We start from the raw sequence: 12,302 nt of genomic DNA, 5'->3' as shown, positions 1-12,302 counted from the left end.
TTTGCTCTTCATTGTATCCCCAGCCCATCTACTTAAGCTTCTGATTCAGGATCATTGCTCAATTAATACTTATTGGATGGATGGATGGATGGATGGATGGACGGATGGGTGGATGGATGTATAGGCAGACAGGCTATATTCTACTCCAATAGCAAACCTTAGAAATCAAGAATTCTTTTAAATCATCAAGGAAGATTAAAAGTACATAGATGGGGGGATGTGCTGGGAGGAAGAAATCAGCAGTCCCTTTTGCACCTGCATCAAGTGGTCATTGATATCCTGAAAAGCATTTAACTTAATAAATTTTAGTTGTTTGTCTCCAAAATAGGATACACTCTTCTAAGGTAGAGATCAAGTTTTTCTGGTTCATCTCAACATCTTAGCTGCCTGACATTGAACAGACACTTATTAAAGGACGGGGACAGGCTGTGCCTAGGAAAACAGAAGGGACCTAATGTCTTAAGCTCAGTGGACCCTGATAAACAGTGGATTCCTACATAAACAGCATTTGCATTCCTCATTAGAGTTCCCTGCCTCCCTATATTTCCCCAGCCTCACCAATTTGTTAATCCTCATTTTAAATATCAGGAAAGTAATACCCAAAGAGATTAAGGAACTGCCCAAAGTCACTTGCCAGAGTTCATGGCAGACTAAGCATTAGAGCTCAATCTTCCTAACTCTGGTCTATTGCCCTTCCTGCTTCATCTCCAGATAACACTCTTAGGGACAGATCGAGGAGCTGTGGGCACCATCTGGGGAGCTGACCCGGAAGACACTCATCAGCACCAGGCTGACCACACTCCACCAGAACTTCTCTTAACATAGCTTGGTACAATAAATTCTAAACTCTGAATATAGTCTTCCCACAAAGACAAACAAACAAACAAAACAAAACAAAAACAGTGATTGAGCTACATTCACCAAGAAACATGGGCAAGAAAAAAGAATAATTTAAACATACCCTGTTTGTGTGAGGAGAGCATAAAATTACACGGAAAGATATATACCGCATAATAGTGTTTGTGGAAAATACTTTTTATTATAAACAATATAAACACTTCTTAATACATTTTGCAAATAAAATTTTCTTTGCCTGAATTTTTTATGAACAAGATCTCTGAACAGAATTGTTCTTTTCTCAATGACCATTCATATATTCAATTAGTACCAAGTGCCAGGCACTGTAAAAAGTGCTGAGGGGTTAAAAGAAGAGAGAGAGAGAAAAGGTACAGTTCCATATCCTCAGAAGGACTAGACGACTGCCATCTAGTAAACTGGTTTCTTTATTTTGGATGTCTCTGTTTTAACATACATACTTTCAGTTTATAAGACATATTTTAGTCTATATCTCCATAAAATAGTCTATATATCCAATGTAAATTAGACATTAAAACAATTTCTAGATAAAATAAGATTAAAATACTGCTTTTAGTCTTAAATAATCAGATCATTTATAAAAAAAGTGATGCTGTGGCGTTAGGTCATTTTGGTAACAATTTTAAGTATTTGATATTTTTGAAAGACCTGAAATAGTTGAATACAGCGATTGCCTCTATTTTTTATAAATATGCAGAGAAATATTTGTCTTCTCTGAGAGTAGCCCTTGAGTCACTGTCTAAAGTGAAGATTAAACAGAATTCAAAGCCCATGTATACTGTCCTCAGCATTAGTCTCTGTCTCCAATTTTTAGTGACTTTGATATATCCCTCACATCTGTATGAAGTGGGAATGTAGATCCAAATAGTTTCAGTGCAAAACCCAAATTATTTCTTTGGAAAATTTTCCACAATACATCTATTACAGACATTTCCCTTTCGTTTATCTTTGTTCTTATCTTTGTTCATGCTACCATATGCTCCCTGAAAATACCATTTTCATACTATTTTATGCTTTTTAATAAAAATGATCCATTAATTATATAAATGTGATTTACTTTTATTTCTTTCAAAGTTCCCTTATAAATATATTTTAAAATTAAGGTAACTCTTTCACAGACCATGTGTCCCATTTTTAATGTGGGAAATATTATCAACTACTGCTTCTGTAGAGCACACAGGAATTCGGTGATCCTTGCAAAAACTGAATTTCATTACTTTAAAATAAATGTGGTTCCAGCCACACACAGATGCACAGATACTACATATTCAAAGATAACTTATTGAAGCTTGTTCACAGAACGAAGCTTTCCCCTGATATCTCTCCCCTGCCCAAATCACTGGAAGTATTATCCCAATATGCTCCGGACTTAAATAACAATATTTTAAAAACACTTAACATAACAATAGGGAATTGGCTGGCATGACCCGTACAATACGGTTACTCCAGATGCTGTATTCAAACTGTATGGGCCCATTGAAGAAATATATATAACCTACAAGAAAGAAAATTTTAGAGTTTGAAAACAATAGGGGTAACATTAAAAGTCCAGTTTGTTAGATTGCACTTAGTTTTTAACATCCCAACACTTATCTTTATAAACCCTACTTAATGCTTTAATATATTGCTTATACTTTAAGGTGTGGGGAGTAAAAAAGGTTCCCAGCTTGTCACCTTGAATTAGTTGTTATCTTGCCTTGAGCTCTATTTGATGCTTGAAGTACTGATATCAGTTGTTTATTATAAGTTAGAAATAGTATCCCTTTTGATAATTAAGGGGAAAATCATTATATAGTTATTAAAAGTTATAATATATATAATTGTATATATAATATATAATTATTATAATTATAATAACTATTGATCTTTATATATAAATTATTCCCCACTCTACCCTGATTTAAATTTTGGCAATACTCTTTGCATCTTGGCATAACTTAAGTTAGTGCTTAAAGTTGACATCTTTCCTTTGTAGAATTAGCAATCATTAATAAAATTCTCATTTATTCTAAATGCATTATTTTTTGGTTTACTGTCTTTGTAAGTAGTCACACAGGAATGACTAATTCCTTAACTGCCATACATTCATTAACACATCTAAGTCCTATATAAAAATTCTCTATAGGGGAAGTGATTTTGAGAGGTTACAGAAGCCCTCCATTAAGATTAGTGCAATGGAACTACTTACCATTTTTCTCATAGACAGCATCTACCTTATCACCAATTCCTGGGAAATCCTCTTCAATTAGTCTGGGGTAGTCTTTATCCATAATATGGTTAGTGTCATCATAGCTATTTAATAAGAAAAAGAAACTCTTAAGTAGGCTATATTTCTTAGAAATTATCTTAGAAATGCTACAATCAGTATAATGGCACCTTTCAAAATTGACAAGAGTTTAAAATTTTTAAGTTAAAACATTTAAAACACCTGGTAGCTTTTTAAAATTAGAAGTTATGATACTGGATGTATAGTGGATGCTTAGTGAGTATTTTTTGATTTGGCTAAAAGCATTCTTTGAGAAGACAATTACAAGCTTATTTCACAATATTTACATATCTGTTATAAAAGTGTGTTTTTAGGAAAGTGTTCATAGGATGAAGTAAATATAAGTTTATGCATTGAACAGTCACCTATTGATCTCCCACAATATGTAAGACAACTTGCTAAGTGCAGTAATGGAGAAAAAAATATTTCAGATTTAACTTCTATATTAAAAAGTTAGAAGGGCATATGGTGGTACTAAAACTGGAAAGGGGAATTCAACTTCCCCCTCCCACAATTTCATCCTCCGTACTGCTCCTCCCCTTGCGTACCCACACCCTAGCCAATCAAACACATTCTGAAATTAACCGAGAACAGCTTCCCACAGTGTACTGTTACCACTACTCATGACAGGCATTTTTATCCTTGAGATATGTTCCAATAGTAAAAGGAGGAACCACTGAACTATCAAGAAAACTAAGATAGGTACACCCATAACTGCAACACTCGTCAGTAGAAGCTAAGCGTCATGACAAGTAAACATCAAATGTCATGGGATACATGAGAAAGAAGATGACCTCTGAATGGGGTGATCAAAAAAGGCTGCAGACTAAATGGTATTTCAAGTTAACTTTAAACAAAGGGTAGAATTTCAAGAGGGAGGGATACAGCAAAGAAAACTGCATTAGGTAAGGTAATGGGGAGATAAAAACAGTGCATTTGAGATATAGTGAGCAATTAATTGTGCATAGGGACTGGAACAGTAGTACCAGGCAGAACTCAACAGTAATTTCAAGAGTTGTTAATGTCATTTCAGAGATAAAGAAGTCAAGAGGCAAAGGTGATAGACACAGGAATGTGTGTTATCTGTATATGTGTATTTGGATGATATAAAACTACCATTTTAGATATTTCGATTATTGGGTACTTAGGAGCTATTCTCATCCCCAAATGTAGACATGGGTTTGGACCCTTGAATGTTCCTGATGCTAATGTGGAATTGATCTCTTCATGTTTTAAATATTCCAGCTCCACTTGTCCTTTTAAAAGCATTGACTTTAAAACCTATGGGTCTAGCAGTTTCCTGGCTCATCTCTCCAGTGGATCAGAAGAAGACACTGTAGAAATGGCGGTCTTCCCTCACTCTGTCATTTCCTATACCTATTCTTGTGTCCTCTTGGGCTACAGAAGATAGAGCTACATGTAAACTAGGAGAGGATGACAAGAAAGAGAATCCTGGAAAAAGATTAGAAGGAATGAAGATGTCAAAGTAAAAGTGATGGTTTTAGCATGGTTGAGGTACAACAAATGGCTAAGAAAGAAAAGAGCAGCTCAAAATGGGTGAGAATGGTATATACGCATGTGTACTTTCAAGAGGCCTTGAGACTTTTAAATACCCACCTACCAAGGAACTGACATGAAACAGAAATTAATATGACTGGCCTGGCATCTTAAATAATACATCAGGTCATAATTTAACGTAGCGAGAGATGTTCGGGACTCACTCTGCTTCTACGACACGAGACGGTGGATCAGTAAGTACGGCTCCCTTACCTCCAGACCTGGTTTCCTGAGAAGAATAGAGTCTTCCCTGTGCTCTCAAAGTGAACCGCTGCACTTAGCTTTTTAACCTCTTTTGGAAATCCCAGTTCGGCTATTTTTTTAGGGTAACCTTCCAGAATGTCATAACCATTAAGAGCCCAAAATTTTCTGCCTAGAATAAGTGAGAGAATGGTTTTATTATCCAAGGGAATCTATTAAGACTCACATATATAGACATTTACTTGAACAAAGAAAGACTTACTTTATACATTTAGAAATAAATTAATCAGTGTTTGTGGTCACCATGTCTATGAAGTGTAGATATATGAGCATTCTTCTAATAGAAAATAGGATTTAAGATCCTAAAGTTCCTAACTGTGAGCACAGACAACCAAACCATAATCAGTTTGGCAATTTATTATCTCTGAATATTAAGTTTTAAGCTAGGTGACAAATTTATTAACATTTCTGCATGAATAAGCAACACAGGAAGAAAAGTAAATTAGATTGAAAATTCAAATTTTATACCAGATAGAAAGTTATTTCCTTTTCTAAAATGGGACATCATTACAGCATTAATTATAGTAGTCAGTAAGAAATAATATCAGTAAATGCTATGTAGTCATTATAAGTTATAATCATGAAGATGGAATAGTAATTTGGAAAATGTTCCATGATTTTATGTCAAGGAAACAAGAAGAATATTTAAATGTATATACACTATGAATATAAATATTTAAAAATTTGTATTATACATGACAAAGGACTATAAAAGAAAGTGAGAAAATGAAATAAATTGACTTTTCAGAAGGGAAAATTATGGAAATATTTTTTTCAATTGTTTCATAATGTACATTGTTACACTGTTTGCTCAGCAAATAATTTTTAGGAGGAAACGAGAAAAAAAGGGGACATGATTGCTATGAAACAAAGAGTGGATATGATAAGTAATAAAATAGCCTTTTACTTGTCAAATTTGGACATACTTGGTAGAAAGGCTTCAGGTGCTTCCTGGTTTCCATTTTGTTAAAGTTGATTCTTAATCGATGTATATTTTTGAGGAGTGATCATTTTACCAAGTCTCTAGTCACAGCAAGTTCATCATTGCCCTGGCATGCGGGGGCCCCCCGTGGAAGGCTTACCTCTAAAGATGAAGATAAGGTCATGGGAAGGATGCTCATATGCAGCATCAACATGGTTGGGAAGTTCTGGCCAAAACGATTTTGTTAAAAACAGCTCCACATCAACCTGCTGAGGATGCAGGCGCCAGAAGAATCTAAAACAAAAGTAAAAATACAGAATCGGCTGCATTATTTTTTAAGTGCAATATTTCTATCTTGCTAACCACCTGTCTCCACATTAATACAGGTAAGTTAGACACAACTATTCCCTATCACCTGTGAAGATGGAACTGTGTTGAGCTCTGGAAAGAAAACGTGAGTTATACAAACTATGTCTTCCAAGATCTCATGGCATGGAGAAATTGTATACATGAGAAAGTATCTGGGATGCAATGTAATTAGATGTGTAATTGAGGAGGTGGGAATGCTATTGAATCACAGAGGAGGAAGAAATTAATTGATGAATGAATAAATGGACAAATGAAAAAAGAAGCGTATTAGAACAATGTGGAAATTAAAAATTACTATTGCATTATTCACTTTAGGTTTAAAGAACTCCCTCTCTCAAATTCCAACACATGTTACCAGAACCAAAGTGTTTCTATAACAAAAGGAATTCATGCAGATATTATGAGCAAAAGTTTACTAATATGGTAATTGATTTAATACTTGTGTGTCTTTCGGATAAATAAATTGGATTTCTATGCTTACTTGGTCACCTTTATAAGAAAGACTACACAGCCTAAGATCCCCAAAGATGCTTCACAATGGCAAGATTATCCACTGATAAGTAACATGTTTATCCATCAATCATGTATTTCTTCTGAAATACATTAAAAAACTGCCCCAAAGTCTATTGTTTTCAACTGTTAATGTCACCTTGGGAAGTCTAACTGGATGTTTTGGCAATTTGCAGACCCAACTTCACAAATGTTTGTTACATGCAGATTTTATAAAATAATATCAAGAGTACCTGTCTTTAAAGACCATCATTTCTCCTCGGAGACTGGTAATAGCATCAAGGGATAAGGAGGGATCACATTTGTCTGGTGTTTTAGGATGTTTAGGGTTGGGGTCTTTGTCTCCTGGACCTGCAGTCAGGAAATGATTGAGAGGAATTACTGAGGATGACATTACAATGACAAGACCCTGTTAATGGAGGGTAGGAGAGGGTTCCTCGGGGAGGGCAGACAGTCCTGCTGCTCTCACATGGTCTGAATTCCACATGATCCTACTTCCTTTCTGCAGGGCTCCTAAGGTCCCACAGGCGGGACTGCCCCTTCTGCTTTCATCCTTCTTGACCCCTTGAGATTCATCTCAACTACAACTGTAGTTCCCTGGAAGCTGATGATAGAAATGGTGGGGATGGGGAGCAAAGGCTTTGAGGAAATCCTCCAGGCTTTGCATAACCTACTAGAGACGGCTCTTGAGAAACATTTCTGGGGGCACATCATTCCTGTGGAGATTTTCATTTCAGCTTTCTCTTGTCTCTTTTGCCAGCTGTCCACACTAGCTAATGTTTCATCAGTTCACCACAGTTCTGCCACATCTCAGGGACAAGCCAGGCCTTTAGCAACTCTGACGTACCCTGCCACGTGTTTGTAACTTTTCCAGCAGCTCACATGAGTGCAAAAGGGGTACAGGACACAGCAGTTCTGAACTGCTTTTCTTTTACCTAGTTCATATTAGTTCTATCATCCAGTTACCCTTGGTCACAATAATGTAGAAATAAAAAGAATTGCAAAATACTTGCCCAAACACACATTAGCTGCTATTGTAGATTTTTTTAAATGGGGGGAAATGATGGGGTAAGTGGTGTTTACATGGATGATTTTGCATTGTGGCTTTGACTTTATTTATGGCAAGTAAATTTGCTTGTTTGGGTTGAAGTTTATTTTGTAAATATTATTGAAAAAAAAGAAGAGGTTCTTATAATGATCACTGTAGATGATGATTAAAAAATACCACAGGCCACTCGAGTGTGGCAAATTGGAATGATTGAAGGAATGCCCGGAATGTGTAAAAGCTGGTCAAGATCTCATGTTCACCCTCAGCTGTGTTACTATAGATCCACTACTTAAACTCTACAGGCCTTAGTTTCTTCATTGGCTAAATGGTGAATAAAATATTTTCCTTTCTTATGTCAGAGGTGTTTTCAAATGTACCTTGTAATGTATAAAATAGAAATGTGAAGAGCTATACTCTGCAAAAATTTTGGAAAATGGAATCTTTTCTCCCTGAGTAGACAGTTTGATATGGAAAGAAAGTATGGGTATGCTTTCCTAGGTTTTAATAACAAACCAGGACAGCAAAATTGGTAAAGATAAATTCACTAAAATTTAGAAAATAAATGCATATTTCTATTCTGTTTTTAAGCTGATAAATTAAGGGTTACCGTAGAGAGACTGGATCCCCTGCACATCGTCGTCGGGGAGCATGAAGTGGCTCTTGCCCGTGTAGGTGTAGATGGGAAACATGAGAGCCCCTGGGTCCTTAGAGTGGTCGAGGCCTAAGGAATGACCAAACTCGTGGGCAGCCACGAGAAACAAGTTGTAGCCTAGAAGGAAGAAAAAAGAACCAATGAGAAAACAAGGTCCTCCAAAGACTAGTTAATGAAAGGAATGTCATTTTCCCCATTTACCTGGTTTGTTACCATTTCTCTTTCTTGGCTATTTTACTCACTCATTAAAATTAATATTCAGTTGCCTGAAGGTAGAATAAAAATATTGATTTAATCCTTACCAATAATTTAGTGCTGTCTTCTATTATAGCTGCCTACACAATTAGAATAGCAACAGATTGCTCTCAAATCAGTACTAATCAAGGATTCCTGGCGGAGACACTAGAAATCCTGATCTGCTCTTTGATTTGTCAGGTCAGATGAGGAACGTGTACAGTGATGACCTTAAGCGAGGGGTCACAGGAAGTCATAGAAGGTGGTACGTGTCTAGGGTCTGCCTAGAACATCATCCAACAGGAGGCAGCTTCCAAAGGGAGGATGGCCAACTATGCAAGATGCACTAAATAGAGTCTCTGGGAATCTGCTTGGAAGCTACTTCTAACCAAATGATTCTTTCCAAATATCTCTAGACTCTAGAGTTTAAAGAAATAGAACCCCTGGATATGATTTGCCTATTTTCCTCTATTTTGGAAAACTGCTGTGTCACTGTATTTACATTATTTCCTCTAGTCATTCCTCCCACCAATATTTAAGCCTCTTACTACTGTTATTTTAAACTGATTAAAAGATAAAAGAGTAAAAGGAAAACAATGCATGAAAGTTGCAGCCAGTGGTTTCAGTCTCACCTTACCTGCCTTTCGCGATCATAGTCTATGCACAAAGAAAATGTACAGCCAGCTCAGTAAATGGTGCAGACCAAAGTCACATAATGTGAGTGAAAGGGGATTACTGAAATGACTAGTAACGGATACCATTCAGGGCCTTCAGCTGAAAAATTAACCCTGATGTGTTTGTGGATGCTTCCACTCATTTGAATGAATCATTTCAAACACAGAATGTATGCAGGAACTTAAAACTGAGACTTACTGTAACCTTATCCTAATATTACTGGGTGTTACTCTTTCTTCCTAAAACCATTCTTACCTGTGAAATATTCAGAACATAAATATATAAATTCTTACCTTTCCTTCTAAAGACAGGTTTAGAGGTATTGGATTTGAGGTATTGATCATTCAAGGCCCAGTTTTACAACTAGGAAAAATAATCCTTTTATCTTAGAACAATCTGCCTTTTCTTCCTAAATTAACATTCCCAATTCTTCTGAGCCTTAAAGGTTTGACTACTGACTGAATTCATTCAACAGTTTCATTTTGCTCTTGTAAATACAACTTTCATCCGGTCTGTCTCCTGTCTGAAATAAGATGCTATCTTGATTAGTGAGAGTGATATTTATGAAATCAGTAATACAGACAAGTCTGAAACAAGTAAGTCATATAACAAAGAACAGAAATTTGACTGGACTTGTGTCTAATCTAACCTAGTAATCATGAATTGTATCTTTATCAGAAATATTACCTTTGGAACTACTTGTCCAAGTTTCATCATCATCAAAATGGGCATCCCCACCATAATTTGGCCCGGGAGGAAAAGCATGAGCCAGCAGACCAGAGGGTCCATCAAATGGGTAGAAGTCACCATGCTCTGCACATAAAAGCAAGAGTTAAGAATCTAATTAGACCCAGTGTGTCTGGCACAGATGCTTGGTGAATTTTTGTTGAGTTCTGTGAAAAGTAATGAATGACTGAAAGGAGGAAAAGAATGGAGCCAATTAAGGAGCAGAAATATAAAAATGTTTCAGAAAAATCCTGCATCATTACCTTTAATTCCAAAAGAGATCATGATATCTGCAGTGCCACTGTGAAGTCTGGTAAAGTTCAGAGGTGTCACATCGGACCAAACTTTGAAGGCTTTTTTGAATGCCTTTTCAACCTCAGAATGAGTAAGATCAGGGGTATAATTCACAATTCTATTCAACAGAGAAAGTTTCAATTAAGTTTTTGGAAGGCAAAGTTATTTTAAAATATTTTCTTGGAATACTGCTTTCCAGCTCAAAATGCTACTGCTTCTCGAAAAGCCCTACTAGAGGCTTATCATTTTAAGAACTGATGATTAATGATGCTGTCAAAGACTAAGAGATGAAGAATTCAATCAGACATTTGAGTATCTCTAAATATCTGACTGTCTGGCATCTTAAATTTAAAGTATTCAGATGTTTAATAACATACTGAATGCTAAAATAATTGTATCTGTATGGCCTACATAAATTAAATTGCTCTGTAGAGTTCCTAGAGAGAGTGGAATGCCCCACTTTCGGCACTGTTATAAGATGCCCAATTTACTACATTTTCAAATTTTATTGAACCTACTTTGACTTCTTTGATTTCATATCTAAAAGAGGAGTTTGAAATTTCTAATGAAAAATAATGCTGGGTTAACATAACAACGATAGCTGTTGTGAATTGAAACATTCTCATCAGCAGTAGTAAAGTTATTTCTGGACCCAACTTCCAGTTAAACATTTAAGGCCTACCAAAAAAGAATAATGGAGCCACACCTGTTTTGCCATTTGTCACTTGTACTAAAAATCAGACTTTTAATACTATGAAAAAGGACTAACAAATATTAACAAAAGATAGCTTATAATTTACCTGTAGGTTAAATTCATTTTGGACCATTTGAGCGTTCGAGGGAAAACATTGTATTCTCCCACATCAGGGACCCCGCATCTTGCTTTTCTCATGATGTTTAAGGTGCTGTCGTCAAGCCTGCCCGTCACCTCTAATCCGAAAAAAGACTGCATTTCTCGGAGCCTGTCCGCGGTGGAGCTTGCTGCGTTCTTCTTCAGGATTCCAGCAAGACTCGGGGGATGGTAGTATGATTTCAGGTAGCGCTGGAAGAGAAAGCAAAATGACCTGTTTTTAAAGAAGAGGGGCACTTATGAGATGTATCACACCACTGGAAATGGCAAGACACTCTACCTCTGCAAACTGGAAGTCTTCCTCCGACAGGTCGTCGTCGTCATCACTGGGAAGCGGCAGAGACCGACAAGGAGTCCAGCCCAACACGAGGAGCACAGCCAGGACAGGTGCGTGCATCTTGAATGGTTGTGCCTGGAGGCTGCTGCCTTTCCACAGACAAGTGTCTTTACTTTTATAGACCTATGATGGTGAGTCATCATTTATGGGAGAGTTTCAGCTCCCTAGTCATTTGAAGGTAAACATGCTGACGTAGCAACTTTTTTTTCCTCCCAAGAAGTGTGGTTTGTGGTAGAATTTGAGAGAAATGTAAAATGAAGGCATCTCTCATTTTAGCAGGGTCTCAAAAACCATCTGGCAAAACAAACGGCCTCAGCATATTTACGGATGCTGTGGGAAGAGGCAGAGTAGTACATTTTTCACTTTGCTTGGCAAAAATGTTTTTCCCTCTGTAGGAAAGCAGCTACTTTTACTTTTCAGGTAAGAATTATCAAGATGGTGTACTTGCTAAGCGAAACCTAGTCCGGTTTGCAGAATGTTGATACCCTGTGAGTTCTAAACTTCATTTTCTCTAGAGCAGAAGGAAATATTGTGTCTACCTGAGGGACTGAACCATAAGCAAGCTTGGAGACTTGGAAGCACTATCAGTGCACCCAGGGGACTAAGAGCTGCAGTTGGGATTTAAAAGCACTGGTATGACCTCTCGGCAAACATGGAGCTCCGCACAAACTCCCAGTAGGTCCAGCCAGAGGTAGAAGAATATATGGGAATACAATATAATGGCT

The 12,302-nt window shown here is 36.8% G+C and overlaps 1 protein-coding gene across 1 annotated transcript; it reads right to left on the bottom strand.

The window, feature by feature from the left end:
- Positions 1-1,014: 1,014 nt before the first annotated feature.
- On the bottom strand, positions 1,015-11,982 carry LOC108391133 (collagenase 3). Its single transcript, XM_073239371.1, has 10 exons — positions 11,521-11,982; positions 11,191-11,432; positions 10,360-10,508; positions 10,058-10,183; positions 8,417-8,578; positions 6,995-7,112; positions 6,043-6,176; positions 4,913-5,072; positions 3,065-3,168; positions 1,015-2,371 (listed from the first exon to the last, which is right to left on the bottom strand). Exons 1-10 carry the CDS (start codon positions 11,635-11,637, stop codon positions 2,271-2,273), a joined length of 1,413 nt encoding a protein of 470 aa, XP_073095472.1. The 5' UTR covers positions 11,638-11,982; the 3' UTR covers positions 1,015-2,270.
- Between the last annotated feature and the right edge of the window lie 320 nt (positions 11,983-12,302).

The sequence above is a fragment of the Manis javanica genome, chromosome 6 (genome assembly GCF_040802235.1).
Source record: "Manis javanica isolate MJ-LG chromosome 6, MJ_LKY, whole genome shotgun sequence".
Lineage (NCBI taxonomy): Eukaryota > Metazoa > Chordata > Mammalia > Pholidota > Manidae > Manis > Manis javanica.
This window is presented reverse-complemented; position numbering and strand designations above follow the sequence as displayed.

What these genes read in the sequence shown, in the direction of transcription:
- LOC108391133 (XM_073239371.1), bottom strand. Translation starts at nt 11,637, where the DNA reads ATGCACGCACCTGTCCTGGCTGTGCTCCTCGTGTTGGGCTGGACTCCT. An exon ending in TTGGACAAGTAGTTCCAAAG is followed by an intron (nt 8,579 to 10,057) that starts GTAATATTTCTG and finishes TCTTCCTTCTAG; the next exon opens with GCTACAACTTGTTTCTCGTG. An exon ending in TCAGGAAACCAGGTCTGGAG is followed by an intron (nt 3,169 to 4,912) that starts GTAAGGGAGCCG and finishes CTTATTAAATAG; the next exon opens with CTATGATGACACTAACCATA.